General features: G+C 40.0%; 1 protein-coding gene across 1 annotated transcript in view; it reads right to left on the reverse strand.

The window, feature by feature from the left end:
- The window catches only part of ME1 (malic enzyme 1), a 197,675-nt gene that overhangs the window by 33,997 nt on the left and 138,230 nt on the right, over window positions 1–25,448 (reverse strand). Inside the window, exon 7 of the mRNA XM_054821910.1 lies at window positions 7,094–7,203. Within this exon, the coding sequence (XP_054677885.1) occupies window positions 7,094–7,203 (110 nt within the window). The remainder of the gene's footprint in view (window positions 1–7,093; window positions 7,204–25,448) is intronic.

The following is a 25,448-nucleotide window of genomic DNA, read 5'->3' on the forward strand; positions in this document are numbered from 1 at the left end:
ATATCAGAATTTGAGATATATGATATTAACATATGAGCTATTACATGTCATTCAAGTTTGCATTTTCCAAATTCATGGTTAGAGAATGAATTGGAAGCCCCACGTCCATCACAACCACAACAACAAACCCCAAACCTTCTTTACAATTTGATTTCAAGAACTGGATTTTCCAGGTACGAAATGTATCATTTCTGGTGCTAACGTTGAAAAGAATTAATCTTAAAAAGGAGAATGTTTGTGACAGAGAAATTCTGATTTCCGAGAACTGCACTGACTTAATGATATTGGTTGCAACATAACTTCCAAGTATAATTTTCCTAATTATTCAAATGGCAGTCTGCTGAACATTTAGCATATATTTTAAGTCAAACCACACATGTAAGATGGAATAATAATCTTAAATTATATGTACATTTTTACTTTAAGTCTACATTTTTATTTTAAGTCTTTCTTTTCCTAAAATTTTGGTGCAATTAAACAGCACAGCTGTTAAAAACTAACGACATCTAAGGTCACAATGGATACCAAAGTTAATTCCAATCCAGTACAATCTCTCCGTGTAAATATTTTTGTTGGCATAAAATACAGGCTGTGTGCCCATAATGCGGGAAAGCACTGCAACTGTGGGCACAGTGAAATAGAGCTACGACACTAGAATAAAAACTTACAGTATTATAGTGCATAATACTTATTTTATGTAGATTAGCTTATACTGCAGAAGTTTGTCATTTTCCACTGAGACAATTTTAAAGAATAGGGGTGGGGGGGGGGGGGGAAATCAAAACAATTGAACTAATTGAAATAACTGACCTACATATAGACAGCAGGGCTAGAGAAATTTATGCCACTATTTCAAATTTATCCACATCATCAATGACTACAACCAGCTACCATGTGATAAGTGCTGAGAGACCCCTGCAAAACAAATGCACAGCTCCCAGGATGTGCAAACTTGCCTTAAACCAGTGACTGTGCTCGAGTAGCAAAAACTTTCCACAGACACGCCAAAAACCAGGCTGGGTGTGGAAAGGGAGCGCTACAGCACCCTGCTCTGCCCCAGCGGGGTTTGACGAGGGGCAGGCAGGTATGGCTCGAGCTGATCCCACCCGTGAGCGGGATTTCCGACACTGCAATCCTGGACTTGTACCTAGGACTTCTTCTTTAACCGATCTTAAGAGATTTGTTCAACATCCCTGCAGCAGGGAAGGGAACAGCTTCGTTTCTCCAAGGGGATTTTCAATCTCCTGCACTGTGAATTCCAACCCTGCCTCCTTCCAAGGGTGATCAAGCAGAGAACATCCTCTGTTCTTATAAACGCTTTGTTTGGCAACACAAGCCCCAGTTCTTCTTCTGGCAGGGTCCATTGCCACGCAAAGGTTGAAGAGAAAAAAAAAAAAACCAAACCACATCTCATATCTTAAAGAAAATTCTAGCCTGTCCTTAAGACTCCTCCTTCCTAAATATATTGGAGATGAGCAAAGCTAGTAACCTGATCTAATTCAGGTATTTCTAAATGTTGTGAAGCTTAACATTACAATATTAATTAATATTTCTCCCATATAGGAAATTATGACCCAAAAAACCCCAATTTTGGAAAATGCTCTCCAATAGTTAGAGAGAGCCAGATAAAAGTATTTATTTTGAACCCAAGGCTTTCACTGATTTTCATTTCCAAAAATTATATTTTATATGTTATAGAGAGGAAAAAAAAAAAAAGAAGCAAGCTGATTTGTGGTCAAAATAAAACCAAACAAGAATCCAAGAAAATAAGTGCATATTTTCTCCCTAAACCAACATTATTGCTATTGTGTTTGTAAAAAAATGTTTTAAAAATATAAATATGAAGAAATGATCATAATTGTAGAAGGAAAAAATTCTCCACCCATCCAAAAACCAAGATGCTTTCTAGAATGATAAAATAAGAGCAGTTTTATTATTCCAATAGATTTATAGCAGTTGGTCAGAATCCTGTTCACCCTTGCTCCCAATTCCTTGAGTACAGAGAGGGGACATAGAAAAAGTTACAAAGATTTTTCCAAAGTAAAGGATATGACTGTGCTGTAGCAGGGATGGAGACAAAACTGTTTCCAGAAATTCTTAAATATATCTATAGGTGACCCTTAATGGCCAATCTTTAGTGGTTTTATAAGATCAGTGTTTTGGCAGACACTTTTTTCCAAATGTTCTGCAATGGCATCAGTTAGGGGCATGCTGACACCCTGCAAATAGCTGCGAGCTAACAGAAGGCAACTGCATTTGTCCAAGTGTGTTGGGTTTGCGTGGCAAGGTTTTGGTAGCGGGGGGGCTACAGGGGTGGCTTCTGTGAGAAGCTGCTAGAAGCTCCCCCTGTGTCTGACAGAGCCAATGCCAGCCGGCTCTAAGACGGGCCCGCCGCTGGCCAAGGCCAAGCCAATCAGCGCCTCTGTGATAACATATTTAAGAAGTAGAAAAACACTTGGAGGGAGAGAGCTTTTGCAGCCGGAGAGAGGAGTGAGAAGATGTAAGAAACTCTGCAGACACCAAGGTCAGTGCAGATGGAGGGGCAGGAGGAGCTCCAGGCGCCGGAGCAGAGATCCCCCTGCAGCCCGTGGTGAAGGCCATGGTGAAGCAGGCTGTCCCCCTGCAGCCCATGGAGGAAGGATGAGGGGGTGTAGAGATTCCACCTGCAGCCCGTGGAGGACCCCACGCCGGAGCAGGTGGAGGCACCTGAAGGAGGCTGCGGCCCGTGGGAAGCCCATGCTGGAGCAAGTTCCAGGCCGGACCGGTGGACCCGTGAAGAGGGGAGCCCACGCCAGGGCAGGTTTGCTGGCAGGACTTGTGGCCCCGTGGGGGACCCCACGCTGGAGCAGTTTGCTCCTGAAGGTCTGCACCCCGTGAGAGGGACTCCATGCTGGAGCAGGGGAACGATGAGAGGAGTCCTCCCCCTGAGGATGAAGAAGCGGCAGAAACACCGTGAGATGAACTGACCGTAACCCCCACTCCCCGTCCCCCTGTGCCGCTGAGGGGGGGGAAGGTTGAAGCCGGGAGTGAAGTTGAGCCCGGGAAGATGGGAGGGGTGGGGGGAAGTGTTTTAAGAGTTGATTTTATTTTCTCATTCCTCTACTCTGTTTTGCCTAGTAATAAATTAGATGAATTCCCTCTCTAAGTTTGGTCTGTTTTGCTCATGACAACAATTAGTGAGTGATCTCTCCCTGTCCTTATCTCGACCTGCAAGCATTTCGTTATGCCTTTTCTCCCCTGTTTAGTGAATGAGGGGAGTGAGAGAGTGGCTCTGGTGGGCACCTGGCCCCCAGCCAGGCTCAACCCACCACAGTCTTTTTGGCACCCAACGTGGGGCTTGAGAAAATCGAGATAAGGATAGTAATTGGAGGAGGTAACGGGCAAAACATTGACTGAACTTAGCTTGAGAGCAAAATATTGGTGAAGGGACGAGAGGTGGATTCTGTGTGTATTGTCTACTCTTGTTTAGTGTTGTGATAGTGTTGCTTTGATTCTGGTGGGGGGAATTCTTTTTCTTTTTCCTTGTTGATGTGATTAGTGTGTGTAGCTTTTGTGTTGAATGTATATTTTAGTGATAATTCTTAAATATGTGATTCACAGAGGCGAGGGGTGGAATGTGTTGGGTTTGCGTGGCAAGGTTTTGGTAGCGGGGGGGCTACAGGGGTGGCTTCTGTGAGAAGCTGCTAGAAGCTCCCCCTGTGTCTGATAGAGCCAATGCCAGCCGGCTCTAAGACGGGCCCGCCGCTGGCCAAGGCCAAGCCAATCAGCGCCTCTGTGATAACATATTTAAGAAGTAGAAAAACACTTGGAGGGAGAGAGCTTTTGCAGCCGGAGAGAGGAGTGAGAAGATGTGAGAAACTCTGCAGACACCAAGGTCAGTGCAGATGGAGGGGCAGGAGGAGCTCCAGGCGCCGGAGCAGAGATCCCCCTGCAGCCCGTGGTGAAGGCCATGGTGAAGCAGGCTGTCCCCCTGCAGCCCATGGAGGAAGGATGAGGGGGTGTAGAGATTCCACCTGCAGCCCGTGGAGGACCCCACGCCGGAGCAGGTGGAGGCACCTGAAGGAGGCTGCGGCCCGTGGGAAGCCCATGCTGGAGCAAGTTCCAGGCTGGACCGGTGGACCCGTGAAGAGGGGAGCCCACGCCAGGGCAGGTTTGCTGGCAGGACTTGTGGCCCCGTGGGGGACCCCACGCTGGAGCAGTTTGCTCCTGAAGGTCTGCACCCCGTGAGAGGGACTCCATGCTGGAGCAGGGGAACGATGAGAGGAGTCCTCCCCCTGAGGATGAAGAAGCGGCAGAAACACCGTGAGATGAACTGACCATAACCCCCACTCCCCGTCCCCCTGTGCCGCTGAGGGGGGGAAGGTTGAAGCCGGGAGTGAAGTTGAGCCCGGGAAGATGGGAGGGGTGGGGGGAAGTGTTTTAAGAGTTGATTTTATTTTCTCATTCCTCTACTCTGTTTTGCCTAGTAATAAATTAGATGAATTCCCTCTCTAAGTTTGGTCTGTTTTGCTCATGACAACAATTAGTGAGTGATCTCTCCCTGTCCTTATCTCGACCTGCAAGCATTTCGTTATGCCTTTTCTCCCCTGTTTAGTGAATGAGGGGAGTGAGAGAGTGGCTCTGGTGGGCACCTGGCCCCCAGCCAGGCTCAACCCACCACACCAAGTTAATACTTGCAAATGGGTATTCAGCTTCTCATATTTTCTTTATCTTTTATAGTGTCTGGCAGGATTCAGGGTCATATATTAGTTTTTTTACATTTGAGGTACTTAAAGGTTCTCATTGCATCACCAAGATATATAGGAATCCTTTGTCTGGATATCCTATGGCAGTGAAAAAAGCCTCAAGCCCTTCCATGAAACATATTAAACATTTATTTTGATCATTAAAGTTGCTTTGGCTTCACCAATATTTGGACTAGGAGAAACTATGCTTAAAATATCACGTAAGCACTATTTTCAGAAGATGATGGCAAATCAGATGCAATGTTGTTTGTTTGCTTTTATTGGCCTGATGCTACTTGTCAGCTTTTACTGCTCTAGGGGTAGGAAATACAACTTGCATTCGGAGAAGGCCACTCTTTCAAGTAGCCTGGAAAAAATCATGCCATTCAAAAACCGAAAATCTCTAAGGATTGCTAAAGAAGTTAGCACCATCTATCCTCATTAAAGTTGTCAGGTGAAAGATCCTTAGGGTTTATAAGGCTGGAACAGAAAGAGGGGGAAAAGATCACTGGATCTATATTATGGCTGTTGTTATTCCACTGTCACGTATAGGGGAAGATGACATCTTACAAAAAAAGATACTGATATTTATGCATTTATGGGGATATGATAACAAATGACAGAGATCAGAGCAGACTAAATGCATCCGCTTTCACCTCTTGGAAGATATACAAGCATTAAGGATGGAGATCACCCAAAAGTCCCAGACATCATTTATGAAAATATCAGAAGACCCACAAACACAAATTAGACTGCAGAAACTGAATAAGGAAGACCGATAGCTGCTACAGCAGCTCAGCCAAAAGCCAAACAGATACCTTCCAACAGTTTTGAAAGTGAAGACACCTCCTCCCAAGGTGCATGAGAGAGAACACAGTGGTTTTAAAATGCTTCCCTTCCATTTCTTTGAAACTACATTCTAGTCGAGTCTCTTTCTGATTTGGGGTAAGGACCTTCGTCCTGCAAGGAAAGAGAATTCCCTGTGGGAGCTGGGTCTCTAAGAAACTAGGGAAACTTTGCGATGCTGTTTGGTCTGCTGTATTGGACTGCTGTAGCCGTGGCTACACTGAGACTCTGCAGGGTAAGAAGCGCCATGCTTCTTACAAACGGAAATGACATTTTATAATTAATTTCCCATCTGGGAGTTTGTCCTCCATAATCTGTTTCAGATGCAGGAGTAAAACTCAGCCAGGCTTGTAACAGAAACATAGTTCATGTGGTTAGCCAAATCCCTAACATCAGAAAGACAAGGACTATTTGAATCTACCATCATGCATTGAGTCCCTGAAATAAGACCTAGGTCCCAGAATGACTCAAGAATGACTTCTGGAAAACTCAAGCTCCTAATGCTTGGCTTAAAGTGTCACTGCAAACTCTTAGAAATGAAGACAGTTAAACTCCCATTTTTGATCCTATCACTGCTGAGGACCTCCATCTACCCAAGGAAACATGAGGCAGCTGGGTGCCCAGAGCCCTCCTTGGGTACCTCTCTCCAGCAGTTCATCTGACTTCAGTCTCCTCGCAAGGATGGAAACCAGTGCACTTACTGCCCTAGAGAAAGTTATTTTCCAGTGCTCTTTTCCTGACCCAAGCAGCAGCATCCACCACTTCAGCTCTGCTTGTCTTCTCAGGTGGAAAGGGACAAGATGCCTGTCTAGACTGAGCACTGGGGGAATCCCCCTTGCTGACTTTTCCCATCCTAGATCTTTTCCTTTTGTAAGCTGCTACAAATGATTCAGATGGGAAAGCAGAGTCGGGGGATAATTTCCCTCTAAAATTGAATACAGCCCTCAGACTGCAAGGAAAATTAGAAGGATATTTAACTGAGTTGTCAGTTTAAGAACTGAAATACAATTTGATATTTATCAAGCAAGCTCTGTCACATGGAGGAACAGTGGAGCAGTTGTCACTGCAGTGACAAAATATGAGGGAAGTACAGTCCAGGCTTGAGCTTTGACATTTGCCCAAAGATCTGAAGTTAATATTTTATATGGGAAAGCCATTCACACTAAACTATTAAAAAAAACCCTGAAGAGTGAACATCTAAATAAAGCATGAGGCACAAATGAGAGGGGAAAGGTTAAGAGCAAAGACAGCTCACCAGAAACCCAAGGCAAAATGTGACCTGTACTGAACATCTTCAAATATCACAGGAAAGCTGATACATTTTTTCCCTCTGGTACATCAATTAAGACTCATTTTTCTGGCTTGTGAGCATCACGAGACAGAAAAGAGAGAAAAGAGAGAAAAGAGAGAAAAGAGAGAAAAGAGAGAAAAGAGAGAGAGGAGAGGAGAGGAGAGGAGAGGAGAGGAGAGGAGAGGAGAGGAGAGGAGAGGAGATGAGATGAGAGGAGAGGAGAATCTGTTACCTTGAATGTCATCATTGAAAGTGCAATACTTATTACGGTACTTATGCAGGAGGCGGAATGCATTAGCATTAGCAAAATCCTCAAATTGAATGAGGCAGTTCATGCCATACCTAGAAAGACAAAAAATTGTGCATTACATTAAAAATAATACATAATTGTATATTAAAAAGCTATTAACATTTACAATCAGATTTTGAATAGGAGTATAATATGATTTATACATCTACTAATATGTTTCTGTTATATTCTGTATCTTTGCATTCATATAAATTATCTAGAAGGCATAATTAGACTACTAATATGCTTTACTCAGTTCTAAGTTAAGAACAGAAGATCAGGGGAAAAGGCCTTCATCTCTCTGCAGACATCTCAACAGAAGTCTTTGCTAAGCAGTGAGCAAAAAAAATGGGCCCCATAAGGAAGGCAACACAACAAAACAACAAAAAAGGTAACACGTTCAGAACAAAGATTTTATTTTATTGTCATTATGCGGGTCAGCAGCAGGACATCACTCACAACATGATGCTCGACCATTCTTACTATAAAAGAGGTATTGATCAGAGACACGGTTAATCTAGACAAATGATAAACATGTGAGAACACTTTAAGGAAGGAAAGCGATGGTTGCAAATTTGAATCGAGTTGCACTTGTGTAACACACACTAAAACTTTGAGTATCTGCAGAAAGGAGGTTATCTACATTTCTTACATCTACTGTTTAACTGGAATGTCAAAACTGATTTTCTGACATGGATACCAGATGTTTCTTAAACAGTATGCTAAGAATCAGTATTATCATCCATTTCAATGTTTTCTCATCCTTGTAGCTAATCACAGAATCACAGAATCATAGAATGGTTTAGGTTGGAAGGGACCTTAAATATCATCTAGTTCCAACCCCCCTGCTGTGGGCAGGGACACCCTCCACTAGACCAGGTTGCCCAAAGCCCCATCCAACCTGGCCTTGAACACTTCCAGGGATGGGGCATCCACAGCTTCTCTGGGCAACCTGTTCCAGCGCCTCACCACCCTCACAGTAAAACATTTCTTTCTAACATCCAATCTAAACTGCCCTCCTTCAGCTTAAACCCATTACCCCTTCTCCTATCATGAAACAATACCATTTAGTATTTCCTGTTGTACTTTGAAATCTCTATATACTATATTTTAAAAATACAGTATGCAGTTGCATCAGATGAACAATTTCTGTCATTTAGCTGATATGACTCTCTAAGTCAGTTCAACAGCATGGGTAAGTAACTTTTGATGAGCCCTGTGGTAACAATCTCAAAGTTAATGCCAATCAGTACATTTCTTGGAAACCATTTATTGTGTTACCTGGCTGCCTTGGGCCCACTGCGTACCAAGGCTGCACTACCAACAGGGAGCAAACAGCATTTTTCTAGTATAGGTAGTTACCTATGTTGACTTCAACAGACATCCCAAATACACCTAAAAATTATCGCAGAGAGGAACACAGGAGTGGTTTTTTTTTTAATAAAGAAACTCCACACTGTGGGCATTAGACACATATGCCAATACGTAACAAGTAAAAAATTGCCCCAGTGTGCCAGTGAGGTTACTCCTAAAATGAAAGTTAATAATACGTTACATTAATTTATTATTACTACTATGCATCCTCCAGTCCTTAGATGCATTTCATAATAATACTGTCTCTGGATTCCTTGCTTAACATTCCCATATGGCATTTTCAAATACTTTCTTAAACCAAAAACACCAAAGACATTTCTAGACAAAAAAACTATGTGAAGACTGAATTCAAACTCACAGCACATTGGCAACAGGGAAAAAAAACCCAACCCTCCACAAAAAAACCAAACCATAACTTGAATGTTGTCAATCTCATGTGGGAAAAGAAAAAAGTAAAACACAAAAAGTTTAAAATATAGGCTTAGTACTAAAACTGTCTGCACAAGTTTGAATCTGGAAACATCATATAAACATTATCCCACCCTGGAATACTATTACAAGACAAGTTATTTTTAAAAAACGTATTTTAAACTTAAATAAACCTAATGGCAATTTGCACAGGCTAAGGAACCATTCGATTAAAACTTTAAAAAAATATTGCATTAAGGTGTTTCTATGAAATTATTACCACTAGGGTCTAACAGGGCAAGATCTCAACAGCACACGTCCTGTTTGAGCTAAAGGAGGCTTTTCCTTATCTACTAACAGCACAAATCCAAGACAGTCAAGCAGTTCCTGCTTCACCCAGACAAGCAATATATATGTATACTGAGCAGTTCAGTATAAATAATCTACTCTAATGTTAATTGAGTTTTTCTTTAAACCATACATGTGTTTGGCAATCATGTTAAGCAAAGCCATCAATATAAAGAAAAGGACAAAAATTCCTGTGACTAAATTAATTTCCATGGAAATCACGTATTTACAGTCATATTACAATTAGCCAAAACTACAGGGATTCCACTGGCAGGAATGGTAATCCCTGCTGAAAATAAATACATCTTCAGATTTTATGGAAAAACCTGGACTTCTTCAGCAGCATAATGACAGGCAACTGTTTAAAAGAGTATTTGGCGAGTCAGTAATTCAGAACAGTAAATCACAACCAAGTTCTAATAAGAAACTGGAGCTACTTTTCAATAATTAATTTAAATTTCTAACCTGATTCAGTATCTGACATGAATTTCTGTGATTTCATAAGGGTCCAGGAGCTGACAGTTGGATAATAATATGAAACTAATGAGATTAACACTCTGGAATCCTGGAGCTTGGTTAGAAGTGTTTCTTGGATGTCATTAAGCCAATGTCTGTTTCTTTATTTTACCATATATAACATTCCATTTCCTCATCTGCATTTGATTTTTCTCCATTTTCTTACCCATTGCCTTTGTAGACACAGATCAAAACTCACTGTGATTTATATTAAATCAATGTCCCTGTAGAAAACACTCATCCTATACTGGGCACACTATCCATACTAATTCTCTGAGCAAGCGATCATGGCTGTTTAATTAAAATGGAAAAAATGCAGGCAGTCTAATTCTGGGCCTCTGAGATTTTGGTATTGTAACAGAAAAATTTCTAAGCAGCATTCTTATTCATTGCAAATGTTACACATGACACCCAGGTAAAAACCTGATACTTCAGTGCTGCCCATGACCAGTAGTACTTCATAAGATTCACGAAGTTTGAGGCACATGTCGTCAAAAAAGTCTAATCAAATCCAGTCACTGGGTACCCATGACAGACAAGAAAATGACACTGTTTCTCTGCTTGGAGTATTCCCGTTCTCAAAACCACTAGCAGATGAGACATACAGATGAGGTAGTACAAAATAGTTAATCTTTGGCATCCCAGAAAATCCCCTTGCAATAATGAATTGGCTACAAAGGTACCACATGGTTCTGGAAGCAGTGACCATACTAAAACATCCGTCAAATCTTCTATGACTTCCACATCTTACTGTCGTAATAACAGCAGAAACTTGAACCAAAACCTGAAATGATGTTCACAGCCAACAGCTCAGTTCCACTTTCCTTCCAGCATCACTCTGCAATAACCTTCCACCCCTATCGCTCTCTGATGGATGGTTTTAGGTCATGGTTTCTCCACTATAAAGGGAAACTGTTTGAATCAACCCTCATGAAAGCAGAATATGTCCTCTCTGTTTCCACCTCATACCCTATCGTCATCACAAATTTTCGGTTTGGAATTGCACCTCTTCGTAGGTAGGTATGGTAGACAAATAAAGGCTGGATGAGAAGGGAACCGAGCACTTTATTGCTTGCCCATGTGCAGTCATCAAATCCTGTTGTGCCTTCCAAACCACTCAAATTCCAGCAACTGCGGGCCACTACAGTGCTGTAATTCATATTCTCTTTCAACCACTATGGAAAGAGAAAACAAAGCACATATAGCTATCCTAAAACATGACAATCAACATCTATCATCAATACTCTATACAGCTATGGCACAGATTGACTTCATTGAGTTTCCTCAGATGACACAGAGTGACTGATCAGGTAAGTCCAGAAGGAAGTAACTGAGATTTGCTACAAATGAGATAATCAGATTTAAAAACACCATTGAATGGTTGTGGTTGACTATTACAGGGGGCACGTTAAAAGCAAAAGGCCTGAAGTTGCATGCCAGAAGATTAGGAGGCAAAGTTACAAGGAAATGTCATGATAGAAAATGCTGTACGAGACATTTCTCCATATTTTAAAAGTAGCGGACTAGATATTGTTCTAATGTGAAATAAGGGTGTTAACCTGTGTACTGTTTATCTAAGTAGCTAAACTTGATCATTATGTACTTAGGAGAGTTTCACCTTCCTATTTGAAATTTTAAGGCATACACATTTAAAATGTAACATAAAATCCTTTTAATTTGAGTGTGTCACCAATAGAGTCACGGGAGCAAGCAGACATTGTATGTACTTACAATGCTGCAAACATGAGTCACGTACAACATACCATCCCTTATCGCTTGCCCAAAACAGAGACAACATTTCTCCAGCTATCACTACTCTTGACCCAGGGACACATAGGGGATGATTGGGGAAATGGAGAAACACATAACTAACATGCATATTCATATTGAAAGGTGGTACAAATAAACGGAAGAGACAACCTATCTAGTGGGTATCAACTGTCTTAATCAAAACAGTTGAAGAAATGACAGATCTAGTCCTAAACTACCAAAACTAAGAAAATAGATGAAAATCTGGGAGACATTCCTTCTCAGTGTGCAATCATAACAAATGCCCTAGTGAATTCTTAACTATTTTCTTGCTCTGGAAAACAATTCTCTGATAGCAATAGCTTGGCTTGAGTAGCCTGGCTAGGACTGCTGGATTCTTGCAGGCAAGAGTTTTGTAGCTGTGAATTCCTCTCTTCCGCCTGCTTGGGATCTGTCACTGTGGTAGCTGATTAAACATACATAAATTGTCCCTAGAAAGTGATAATCCAGATCACTGTTCCCTCTCATAAATCCTGTTTTGTCACCCACGTCTTTGTGTGTACTTGGATCTTAGTCTGCTGCTCCAAGACATACAGGCAGTCTGAATCAGGATCCAGCTGGACAGAAGTTCAAAGCCATCTTTTCTTTTTCTGTTGTGGACAGAAAATACGGACAAGAGTGGTGGCGAGCATACAACATTAGATTTGTCATCAAGTATGGGAGGCAAATGCTGGACAATGGATTAAAAAGAACCATCCCACTGAACAATGTGTGGTTGCCAGAAAACACTGCTTCCAATACTTCTCCCAATTTACAACATATTTTGTGAGACAGTCTTAGCTTATTTTTCCCCATTTATAAATAAATTTATATTCAATTGTCTGTGACAACAATGTTAATCTTTCAAATAATTCTGAGATTATATCTTTATGTAACAGGCTGAAGAAAAATGTCCACAGCTCTTTAACCATCCCAGATATACAGTACTAGCATTTTGGCAACCCGACGCTCTTAAGAACCTCAAACAGGGAAAACCCTCAAGAATCCAGTGAGAGCTATAAAAGTTTGGGCATCATTTTGAATTCAAACCATACGATCGGTAAAATCCATGCTTACTTCTACAGCTAAGAAATTTTTCTGGAAATATATTTGGATCATTTGTTCTTACTGCCAGCCATTGTTTTGGAAACCTTCCTAAAGGAACAAGTGGTTGCTTTTTAGGTTTTCAGAGCTTCCAAAATCCTATTTGACTATTTTCTTTGTTCATACAGGCCTGGAACTTAAAAACCATCAGAAGTGGTTGCTGACACCCATTCCCAAGAAAGAGCAAAACCAAAATGATAGCAACATTGGCGTTCTCTCCCTTGCCTCGTGCGTCATGCAGCTGCTCCGCCAGCCAGAAACATTTATAGCACACCAGGACGATGTGGAAATCATCTTCCTCCCCATTCCAAGCGCTGTAAGCTTGTTCATTTCCATATATCCTACTGCTCAAAACAGATTTCAAGCATAATGGCCACTGCTATGAACTCCTCTTTGTGCCACGGCTTTCATGAAAGGATGCCTTCCCACCTTCCCTTCTGACAGCTCTTATGACCTGGATGTCTTCTCTTCCTGCTCTCCCCCAAGCTATCTTTAACTTCATTTCATAAACTGATGCAATGAGGTCATACATCCATCCTAGCACCTCTTCCACTACAATTTTAACCTGCTGGTTAAATTCAACCAAATTTGACTGAAGGGGATAGCGTTTTCCACAATAATTGCTACTTATATGTTCTGTGGAAAAAGGTGGCCAGGATGAGAAACCCTCCACCAAGCACCACAGCCGCTCTGCAGCAGATTACTGCAGTCACCGCTCACGCTGCCTGATGTGCTACAGCTGCACAGGACAGAAATCTGTCCAAGATGTACTCAGCTCTAGCCAGTGCTACAATGTAAATACCTTCCCAGAAGTAGGTATCATTAAATCACAGATAACTTTCTCTCTGTGTCCTGAATTGGACCAGCAAGTCGGAGACAGGACATTCTTCACAGGAAGAGATTTTCTAAAGAGCTTAATAGAAACTGTCAGCATCTCTTGTCTCCACATGAATGACCCTATTTAAATTTCTTTTTTGTTCCCCTGCAGGCAGCCATTGTTTTTATTTTATCTACAGAAAGCATTTACTTTTTTAGGAGTATTTTTCATAGCCATTTTCAGTTTCCAAACCACTCCTCTCCCTGATGAGCTCCGTACATATCTGAATTAGGCACAGGGGTTGGGGAGACGGCAGCATTTAGCACCCACCCTAGTATCAGCAGCAGACCCTTGCTTCATTCACATTCCCCTTAAGGAAATACAATTCTACAAAAACTTTCCATGTTACTATTCCCTGGCACGACCGCAGTGCTACAGTTTCTGCAGTACAGCCCTGCTTTGTACCAGTGCATCTAACACTCCTCTGCCTGCTCTTTCCCTTTCCAGAACAGGTTTGGTGTTCACCTCCATGGCCTTTCTATCCCAGGAGTAGTGAAGAGAATGGGCTGGAGATGGCTCATCATTTCCCCCGTTTGTTTTTTTTTTTTTTTCCCAGCCAACAGCACTGCTACGTGTGTGGACATCACAGGTCTTGGGAATAGCAAGGCTTAGGAGCAGAGCGGTGCTGGGTTAGGAAGGTCTTGTGGTTGGTGGTCCTAGAAGTTGTTGAGAATCTCTGTCCACAGTCAGGCACTGTTTACATAAAGGGCTTCTCTTATGCAAAAAGGGATTAAATCAAAAGCTTTTGTGCTAAGCTAACATAAACAATTACTACAAGAAAAAGATGGTCTTTTTTTTTTTTAACTTAATTTTTCGTCAGCTTGGTTGCATCACACTCTGTAGCAAGGACCTCTTGTTCTTTAAATTGAAGTCTTGGAAGTGCATCCTACTGAAACATTAAGTTGAAAACACTTCTAAACATACCCTGTCTAATTTTTTGTGCATTTTCAAAGTGCTGTTAAAGCATTAATATTGACAGTCACTAGAGAACGTGAACTAGGTTTTTTCTACTTCAATAGCTGATTGAATTAAACATCAGATGTCTCAGGGCTGTAAAATAGGAAGACTGTGAAATAATTAAGCATAAGTTACCATTGTTGTAAAGATTCATTTCTTCCTGTTGCAAAAATATTCCTATTTTAATTTGGATTTAGATATTTGTTCTAAAGTACTTCACACAACAATGTTGTCAGGAACTGGGCTTGATCATAACTTTAACTTTTCCAGTGCACATGCATAGAGTCTTGTAACAGAAATATGAAGGCTGGTATAAATGAGGCATGAATGGAAACGTAGGCACTACTGGAAGCAGCAACAAAAAAAAAAGGTGAAAACAGTGGCACACATGGATAACAGAGGACAAGACTGACTGCAGGAAAATTAAAAATGTCTCATTTACATCAAGACGAGTACGCCTGAGCTCTGGTAAGGCCACAGCACAGCCAACTCTTGGACCAGGACTCTGCACCTTGACAAAAGCAGAAGAGCAACAAAAGCAATTTGCTATCGCAGCACATCACATATGCCACTCCTTATCCTATGGGCACAGCAAGAAGTCATGTTACAGTTTAAAGAAATTCAACATGAGGACGCACAAACAAATGGACAGTAGACTTGCTTAAAATTTATGGAAGCTGAAGTAAGCAAAACCTGGAGGCAAAATAACCATGCCTGCATAGCTGTTGGATCCTAAAGGCATAAAAGACCTGTGTAAAATCAAGTTTATCACCACTCACCACCAGGAGCTCAGAAAAAGCACTGAGGACTTGACAGCCAGGGCCCTTTTGCCTTCAGCATTGCACATGAGCAATCCTGTCCAGACCACGTAAACACATACATTCTGATGAAAGCATCACAAGTACGCAGGTGTGAGACTGACTGAGTAAAATCAACTTGTTTAGAGATCTTGTAACATAAATTGACCTCCGTCTTCCTTAAGATCTTGCATCAAGTGCTGTCAAATTAATTTCCTATGGTGGACTGCATCAAGCTGCCTCCTCTCCACTGTGAAACAATCCCCTCAGGAGGAAGGTGGCTGGATGACACAGTACTGAGATACAGTATAATGCACGTTATACAAATAAATTATACTACTGAAATTTCACAAAGTCAGAGATGAGCCAAACTCTTACACTCAGTTCTTGACATACACAAACGACAGCCCCAGCAGACTAGATCACTGTCATGAAAAAACAAACTTCCACAAACGAAGAGATATGTGAGCTTGGCTAATGTTCAGGTTAAATCTGAAGAAGAAGAAAACTATATTGTACATTTCGGTGGTTTTCCTCCTTAAAAAAAACATTCCATGTGGATTTGAAATAAACAGCAAATTGAATTACTGTGACGTTTTCTCATGAATTTGTATTGGTTCACTTGCTACCTGATCCTGACCCCACCTAAGTCTAAAGTAAAACTGTGGGAGCCTGAAAATGTAATTCTACCTCTCCAAGCTATTCTACTGCTTTTTCCAGTGTCACCGCTTAGCTGCCTTAACTGTTACTTAGACCAAAGAACAATCTCAAATTACCTTCAGTTTTATATTCACTTAAAAGAGATGAGTGCAGATTTGAGACAGATGATCTGAGATTTTTTTTTTTTTCTTTTCAGCCTCTTCAGTTCTTCTTTAGAGACTTGGCACTGTGACACTTTTGGCTGAGGGAGGAAAGGGTACTGAACAGATGGATTGGTCAAGTGTCTGAGCAGGCTAAATCAGAAAAACAGAGAATCAAGACAGAAATCCATCTCAGCTGGAAATAATGAATAGCTTTATTCCTCATGAATCTTTACCTGTAGCTAAAAGTGTGTGTCACGTCTTGCCCTCCCAAAATATAGAATGGTCCTCCATAAGCCCTTCAAGCTTATTATTTTAATTAAATGGCTTTACACTAATCCTCAAAAGAACTGTTGTTATCAAAAAAAGAGCATATAAAATACTTTACACTGTATGATAAGTCACCCTACACGGCTTAAATAATTTGAATCTGGTTTCAGATGAGTGTTTCCTGGTCGCTTCAGGACTGCAATCTTTAAACTTGTGTTAAAAAGTCAATGATTATTACCGTCTGGTTTAGATTGTCAGGAATTTTACTTTGCCAAGAAAAGCATCAGAAATCCACAGTTCTGAGGTTTCCTCTGTGTTGGCATGCACCTGCACACTTTACAAATAAGATTTTTAATGGTCTAAATTTTGACAAAAGTTATCAAAAAGAAGTAAGTACAGCAGCACTTGAACGGTGGTCAACAATAGCACAGGGCTGTCACAGGGAAGTCCTCCATAGATCTTCTAGGGTGAAAGATACAATGCTATGGATATATCAGTAGTCATAACTACTGTGATTGGTGGAATCATCTATTCCAAGAAGCCTGGATTCCTAAATCTGGACATGAAATGTTTCTCTGGGAAAGTTCTCAGATTTCTGTACTAAAATGAAAGCTGCACTTGGAAAAGGTAAAGGTTGCACAAATTAGATTTGCATTGACTGTGTGTACTTTAAGGTGGCATTTTGCTTATAGAAGCTGCATCTTATTTGATTGAGAATGAACCTTCATATATTCACTGCCCAGACACTAATTTTCCCCACTTTCCAAAAAAGAGGGAGTGTTTGCATTACAGCAACAAAAATAAAAATAGATCCTGGGCTGATAATTCTATATCTGAAAGTTTCGTAATGATTTTTCAATTGTATTTATTTAACTGTGTCTAATAGCATTTAAAAATACTACTTCAATAAAGGCTAATTTTTTAAGGTACTTATTTAAACATATGAGAATTCCAGCTTGGGTAAACAGGATTATTCCTTTGCTTTAACTTAAGTGCACGCTTTGATGCCTCACTGAATCAGGCCTGAGTGATTTATAGCAAATGCAATGCCTTTTTGGAAAAGATATTGCGTCTTTTGCCAGATCCTAAAGATTGCTAAGTGGCTTTAGGAAGTTAAAACATGATGCCTGCATTTGCCTACATATTTGATTATATTTGTATGAGTTTATAGATATTTTCCCTAAAATAAAAGATGCAGTTGGACAGCCAAATTAGTACAAGGCAGCACATCTGTTCTTCTCCCCTGCTACTTAAGGTAAAATGAACAGATGGAAATCTCGCTTCTACCACTGACAGCCTTCACCTTGACTGTTTAAAGGCAAGGAAGTAATGACCTTTCAGAAATGCCAAAGGGAGGTTGGTAACAGGAATACTTAAAGTATTTCTGACAGATTAAATACACTCCATAATCTTTGCACTGTTTGATCATTTCTGTAACACATCTCTCCCTCCCCAAATTCTTGATGGTGTTTTTAAGGCATTAAAATATCTAATGTACCTGCCACACCAATTACTCTTGAGAAAAGAAGCATATTGGAGGCTAGACCAACGAAATGGCAAATGTAGAATTTAAGGAAGAAGGAACTTACTGTTTTGAAAGCATTATTTAGACAGCATGCTGTTTGACTTGAGAACTGTGAATATTACAACTGAATATCACAGAATTACAGCATGGTTAAGGCTGGCAGGCACCTCTGGAGATCATCTCTTCCACCTCCCCACCCAAGCAGGGCCAGCTAAAGCTGGCTGTGCAGGACCACGTCCAGACAGCTTTTGGATATCTTCAGGGGCAGAGACTCCACTTCCTTTCTGGGCAGCCTGTGCCAGTGTTCAGTCACCCACACAGTAACAAGTTTTTTTTCTTAAGCTTAAATTTCTCTTACATTTAAGCACAAAGTTTGTGTCTATTTTCTCTTGTCCTGTTACTGGGCGCCACTTCTAAAGCGCCTGGCTCTGTCCTCTTTACACCCTCACTTCCAATACTTGTCCACACTGATGGGATCCCTCTAAGCTGCTGCTTCTCTGGGCTAAATAGCCCCAGCTCTGTCTCTCATCACAGGAGAGATGCTCCAGTCCATCATCTCGGTGGCCCTTCACTAGTTGCTCTCCAGTATATCTCTCCAGTACTGGGGAGGCCAGAACTGGATACAGCACTCCAGGTGAATATAGACGAGAAAATCTAACCAATCATATAACGTTTAGAGCGTTAATTATTTGACATAATACAAGACCTACTTCTTCTCCAATTAGGCAGGACAAATTTTGCAGTGCGACAAATAATTTATATGTAAATAATGAGACTTAAAATTAGTAGGATAGGATAGGATTTGGCTAGTTTCTCAGTGCCAAACCCACTTCCACTTATATTAGTGTCTTTAGAAGCAGGTCTAGGTGATCCATGCTACAATTGTGAAGAAAGTCCTTTACTGTACATAAAATCAGTAACTCCATTATGCCTAGACTTGATGCCGGTCTTTACTCAACATCACTAATTGAAGCGGGGAGAAAGAGGTTTCTTCTATATACATATAAGCCAGAACAACTACATTTCTAAAGCATTTTTCAGCCTTCCCCCCTTCTGGATTACAAGAACTTCACTGGTTCTCTATATGCCACTGTAACTGTGAGGGGTCAAGTGCTTTTCAATTTCGCAAATGCCTCAAGCTGGAGGTACCTGATGCATCACAGGGTTGGACCTGAAGAACAGACTTCCTTTTCCAGAATGGTTCCACAGCAAACACAGCACGCTATACTGCCTTTGCACTGTAATCTCAGTTATGTCTGAAACCTCAAACTGGAAACTCCTGTACTTCACAATGAAGCCATTATTCCACTGTGTAGAAAAGATTCACCTCTATTACATTTATTCCAGGATCAACTTCAATGGAGAATTGCCAAGAATAGACAAAATCTTGGGACTTCAGGAAGGATATTTGAGAAGCCATTTGGGACTACATACTCTCATGGTACTTTAGGGTAAAGAAACTGGTTCTTTAAGTCTCTCCTCTCATTCCCCCAAGACTGGGGGAAAGTAGATTGCAAGAGAGTGTTTTTACAGGTTTTACAATTACTGATTTTAATTTCAAGTTTCTATAGTTAAAAACATGAAAACTTGCAGTCTACCTTGGACACATCAGAGATTTTTTTCCAAAATAGCTCATAGCATTAACAATCACCGTTTACCTATGTGAAAATTATTCCATACCCTTAACTGGATTGCATGGTATATTCCTTAAGTCAATCTTTATTTTTGTTAAGCATTTCTTGGAGGAAAGGGAAGAATATAACAGAAATTTATCTCAAACATCAAGCTGGGACTTTTGAGTGCCCTAGCAACCACCGAATTCTGTAATATGACTCACCCCAGCCCTTGGTAGCCAATATATTATAACAATGATAATTTATGCTAGAAACTATTTTTAGCAGGTAACATTTTAAAGCTGGGGAAGTAAAAAAAGCTGAAAATTAATTTGGAATCCCTTCAGTCAAACCCAATAGTACTGACTCATGAAAAGAGGCTCAGGCATATGAAATAATTTTCCAAGACGGGTAACTCCGTGGGTTGAGATCTAAGCAACAATTCAGTAGGAGAAGACAGACAAGAGTTGAAAGGAAGTGTCACATCTCATCTTAAGCACACTGGGACAGAATTGCATGTTATGCCTGGAGTGTATACCATCGTCTTAGGCTTGGAATAAATGCCCCTGCAACCATACACAGGAAGAGAAAATCAGCAGTCTCTTCAGATGCTAGTTGTGGTTGTATGGAGTTCTGTATTTTGGACAGAAATACAACAGCCTGTGACACACTTTCCTTCCAAAGTCAGTCTACAGGATGCCTGCTTAACAGAATACCCTCTCAGAGCCTTACGAAGAGGACCAACTACAGCTTCTAGTCATTACACTTAGAGGAGATGCTGAAGGACCAAATCTCTGTCTGTGGTTTACCAGCTTCCCCAGTATGCAAGTCAGCAGTGTCAAAGACTATAGCCAGGAAACATGGGATTCAAGGCTTCCTAAGAAAATCAGTAAGTTGTATGTCCTTGAGCACACTGAACTTTCTGATCCAAAAGAGGAAGGGAAGATGACCTATTCCAGGCAACTCTTCAGACTCAAAGGAGAAAGAAAGAAGTATAGAACATCTGCTACATTGGTATCAAGATAGTTTATGGGGTTTACACCCAGCACTGCATTAGAAAAAGAAGTCTGCCGAGACAAAATCTGAACTTATCCTGTGTGGTTTTAAAATTCTTCATAATCATGCTGTGATGATGCAGTTTCTGCCACCATCCCGGTCAGAGATTTTTTACATATGAAGAAATAACTTTGACATTTATGATTGCCTGAAGTCAATCTCACTGTCTTTAGGGATGGCATTACTCTGGAAAATACTAGATCAGTGTTCCACAACTCTTCTGTAGTCTAAATCTTGTGTCAGATATAGGCCCAAAGGACATCCAACTTCCAATTTCTCTTTTGACTCTTTTCCAAGAACACCATCTACATGGGTTCTAGGATGTTTTTTCTGTAATATATCTTAAGCATTTGATCTTTTTTCCATTCCACTCTATTTGCATTCTTAAGATCATTCAGACAATTAAGCTATAGAACTAAATCTCTGCTCTCCATTACTTACAATCTAAATATCATAGCAAGACAGGTCCAGGGGCAACTAAATAGAAGGAGACTGAGAGGAAGAAAAAGAAAGAGAAAGCAGTGTTTATCCCTCCAGTGAACTCTGTATGAATTAATGCTTAGGCACAATGATACTAAATATTTATAATAACAAAAACATGGGGAAAAATAAAATCATTAGTAATAAAGTTTACACATGACACAAAGATTGAGGTTGTCATAAATTATGAAATAGGGTGCTCCCTTGTAAGCTGGGCAAAACCAGAAATATCTTTATTTCAAAGTGGCCAACTGTAAATTTATAAAGCAAGGACCAAAAGTGAAGAACTCTATTCTGGAAAGATATATTTCAAAGAAAGCTATAGGTAATGGACATATACCATTGCTCGGCAAATATCACAGCCAAACTGGTTAACGCACATAAGGGCTGTACAGATAAGGGATTATCAAATATGGATGGAGTTGGGTTGAAAGGATTTACGAAAGGTAGGTTTTGAACAGCAATCTGAAGGAAGCGAAAAAAAGTTGTGTTGTGGATGTAAAGAGGGGAAGGCTTTCCACATGAAAAGATGAAAAGAAATTCCTCTTAAGAAAAAAGGTGGGAAAAGAAAAAGATATGGTGGGTAGCAGAGCTATGCAACTAAAGCAGAGATTAGACAGAGGTAGAAACAAAGCTGTGTAGAACCATGAAAGAACAAGAATTATTTTGGTGTAGTAAATGCGCAGCCAATGAGGACATTATCTAAAGAGGAAGTGTGAACAAAGCACAGGAGAGGAAGCAGAGTTTGGCAGCAGCATTTGGACCACCTGGAAGGAAACCAGGTGTGTACCACAAAGGCCAGAAATTACTGTAATCCAAGAGGGAGATTATCCAAGACTATAAATGTTTTGAAACCTTTTCTAATAAAAGATAAGCATAGAGAAGAACTATGCCCAGGGAATGACATCAGAGTCGTCTTACACATCCTAATGAGATGGAGAGCATTATTACTTCCCTTGTAGAAGTTGGGTGGGTTCTGTTTGATTAGCATTGCTAGTGCAATTTAATTTTCCAGCTCACTGCTCTTCAGCAGAAATTAAACAGCAATAAAAATAGGTAACACTACCAGTGCACAGCAGATACCCCAAACCAGAAAACATTATAGAAACGCCTTTAAGTATGTGTTCAGCCAAACTCTTCAGTTCCTGGGAATGGTGATCTGCTTTTCCTCAGACAACATCCTTCCTTCTTTCTGTCCTTCCCTAGGCAGTTATATAAAACAGTGAGAATCTGGATTATAGCTTCCATACCGTGTCTTATTGTAAGAGGATCAGAGATTCTCTAAAGATTAGTGCACCAGGCACTTTTGGGTTATGCCAGAAGGTTACCCTTCTGTGTTAATAAAAAGCTTTTCCAATCAGCTCTGCAAGTGAAACAGCAACTCAAGTTAATAAATATAATCTGCAGCAGTTGTCACCAGCAAGCTAAAGTAAATCATTATCTTTCAGAAGAAAACCAGAAATTAATAAAAGTTCAGAAATGCTCCACAGATTCTACATAGTTGCCTTTACGAAAAATTCTCCTAGACTTGTGATGGTTGGTCTAAAACTTGAGCATTTCCCACTCAAATATAGAGAATTTTGCATCTCCCTCAGTACACGTGGTGTTCTGACCAATCACACCGACATTACAAAACTGGGTTGCAACTGCTTGGTTGCTCTCCAAATTCACACGTGATGGACAAGACTCTGGTTATTCTAGACCTGGAAAGGGAGGAATTCACAGAAAAAAACACATTCCAATGTGTGGACCAATGACCATGGAAAATTAGGTCAGAGGCATGTCACAGATTTTTAAACAAAGCTTTGTACTGATGAGATTCAGTATTATGTGTTTAAAGGTAAGAAAGGAAACAAAATGGCGAGAATACTTTTCTAAAGTAGTTAAGTAAATAACTTTTTTGAAAATATTAGTCAGAATTTAAGGGAAATGCATATTTTATTACTACCAACTACATTATTTTAACTTTACTACTATGGTTTATATACATCATAATATTCAAAACTCCACACAAACAGTAAACCCTCAAAGACTAACAAAAACCCTTTTCATGGCTCTTTGATACTACAAAAGTTGCCACCACTATTAATATTTAAATGAAGTCAAGTCTTCACATATTAACTTCAAAATCACCCATAATTGGATTTATACTTGGGAAAAATTGGAGGAATGTTTACAGGTTTTGCCACAGAAGTGGAATACTCAAGCTCAATAAAATGGTATATTTATAAGAGTAATGGATTTTCCAGAAGTCATCATAAAGAAATAATAGCTGCCTTTGCTTTCATTGCAGAAACAGGAGCTTTCTGAAATCCCTAAAGAGAAAGGAAAAGTATGAACATTGTATTTTACATTGAAAAACTGGCAACGCTTTCGGCTGACCTGCACCGGACATATTATTGCAGCCCGTGCTAGTGGCGATGGTTGCATTTTATCATCATGGATTTAGCTTTCTTTAAATGTGCCTTTGAAGCAAGTTCAAACTTTTCAGTCCAAGCTGTCTCACTGGTAAACTTATATTCAAATATTTATTAACAATGACTGGAAAAAAGGTTAATTGGAGACTAAATTAAGGTCTCGGAAGAGTTCTAACTCTATTTTAACATTTTAAACAGGTGGTTAGAAGTTTTAGATGGCTCCTCCTCATAGTCTCTTCAAATATTCAAGATCCTGAGGATTATATCAGTGATCTCAAAAGAGTAATGCATAAAATTATAGCTCTTATATTTGGGGAGTAGGTGAGAAAAGGAAGTGGCTGCACACTCCTTCGGACTGTTTATAATCCTCTGCTAAGCCCAATGCTATCCACCCTTTTCACAGGGCTATTTAGGCCTTCCTCCGGGAACCTTAGATGTGTACCGAGCAGTCTCCTAATTTCGGGTCCAGACTGAAGTAAGAAATCGATGCTTAACATGTTATTTTAGATTATAAAAGCAGCACACCAATGAGATGCAGTTTTTTCTCTGATTTTATTTCAGGCTGTTTAGAGACTAATGATACATCTATACTAGGATCCTTGGATATGACTGTAGTATATAGACTTTGCAGAATATACGTGCACTTCAAATTAGCTGGCTCAGATACCAACTTCATGGTACTGAGAAAGTAGGATGTACCAGATAGTGAAAAAGAATATTTTTTAAGTTCTTTCTAAATCCTATTTCTATCTATATTATTTGCCTTTTTGCATATAACTCCACTTTACTTATTCCTTGGATTTCTGAACATTAATCCGACCAAAAAGAAATATATATACTTTAGTGGACTTGGTAAATTGGTTTTTCAGAGATGAGCTGCTGGAACTCCTACTGGATTCAACCACTGAAGATGCACAGTATTTCTGAAACTAGACCCTTTTTGGAGAACTGAGGGAAATCATGAAGGAAAGACATTTATACTAATGCCAGATTCTCTTATTTTGGTGTTTGAAGCAAAAATCTTCCTGTTACTTACAATTACTGGTAAATTCTATGACTGATCATTCTAAGTTATTAACACGTATGTATTCTGATGACTGGAGAGAATTGGATTGTTTTAATAGGCATGTTCAGGATATGTTGCTTTAAAAAAAATACTTCTCAGTTACTTCAGTAAGTTCACGTCCCCTGTTCACGATTTATTAATCAGAGATCCATCTGTCTTTTAAGATTAGTTAATGTTCCTTTATACTAGTCAACAATCTGACTTCTGTTCTTTGGTCAACATTGAAATGTTCACAGCCATAGTCAGAATTACTTGGTCAACATATAATAGTACTTTTGAGTACTCCAGAGCTATACACAGGACCGTGTAGCACCTACTGAGACTGGTCATATTAGAGCAGTTTAAGAATGTCAGTTCATACAACTTACTCTTCTTTACAGCTACTCATTCACAAACCTATAGAATTGGATTCTACAGTTTCCTGAGGCAACCTTGCATCCCAAAAAGCAGTATCATAAATCACAGAAGAATTCAAAGAATTGTGTCTTGCACAGGTAAACCATCCAGTCACCTCAAGCCAGTCAGAAACTTAATTTCTGGAGTAAGGAATAGGTATTTAATAGGTTTTGCAGAAAAAACATGTGGATGTGGAAAAAAATATGGCAAAGTACTCTATTCCTGTGCAATGGCTACACCATATAATTAAGCCCATAATAGAGAAAATAAATGTATTTTTTTCTTCCTGTAGTGCTTTCTTGAGAATAAACAAGTTCCACTTGAGCTTCTTTACCATGGCAACAATTATTATTACGCAGCATAAAGCAGAACACCTGAATTGTCTGTGTACTTCCTATGACTGTGAGTCTTTTGAAAGAGGTCTGATAACATATTCACAGTACTAGATTACAAAGTCTAAAAAAAGCACCCAAAGTTGAATTATGCTTATTCTATGGTAATAATTT

The sequence above is a fragment of the Grus americana genome, chromosome 3, assembly GCF_028858705.1.
Source record: "Grus americana isolate bGruAme1 chromosome 3, bGruAme1.mat, whole genome shotgun sequence".
In the NCBI taxonomy this organism is placed as follows: Eukaryota; Metazoa; Chordata; class Aves; order Gruiformes; family Gruidae; genus Grus; species Grus americana.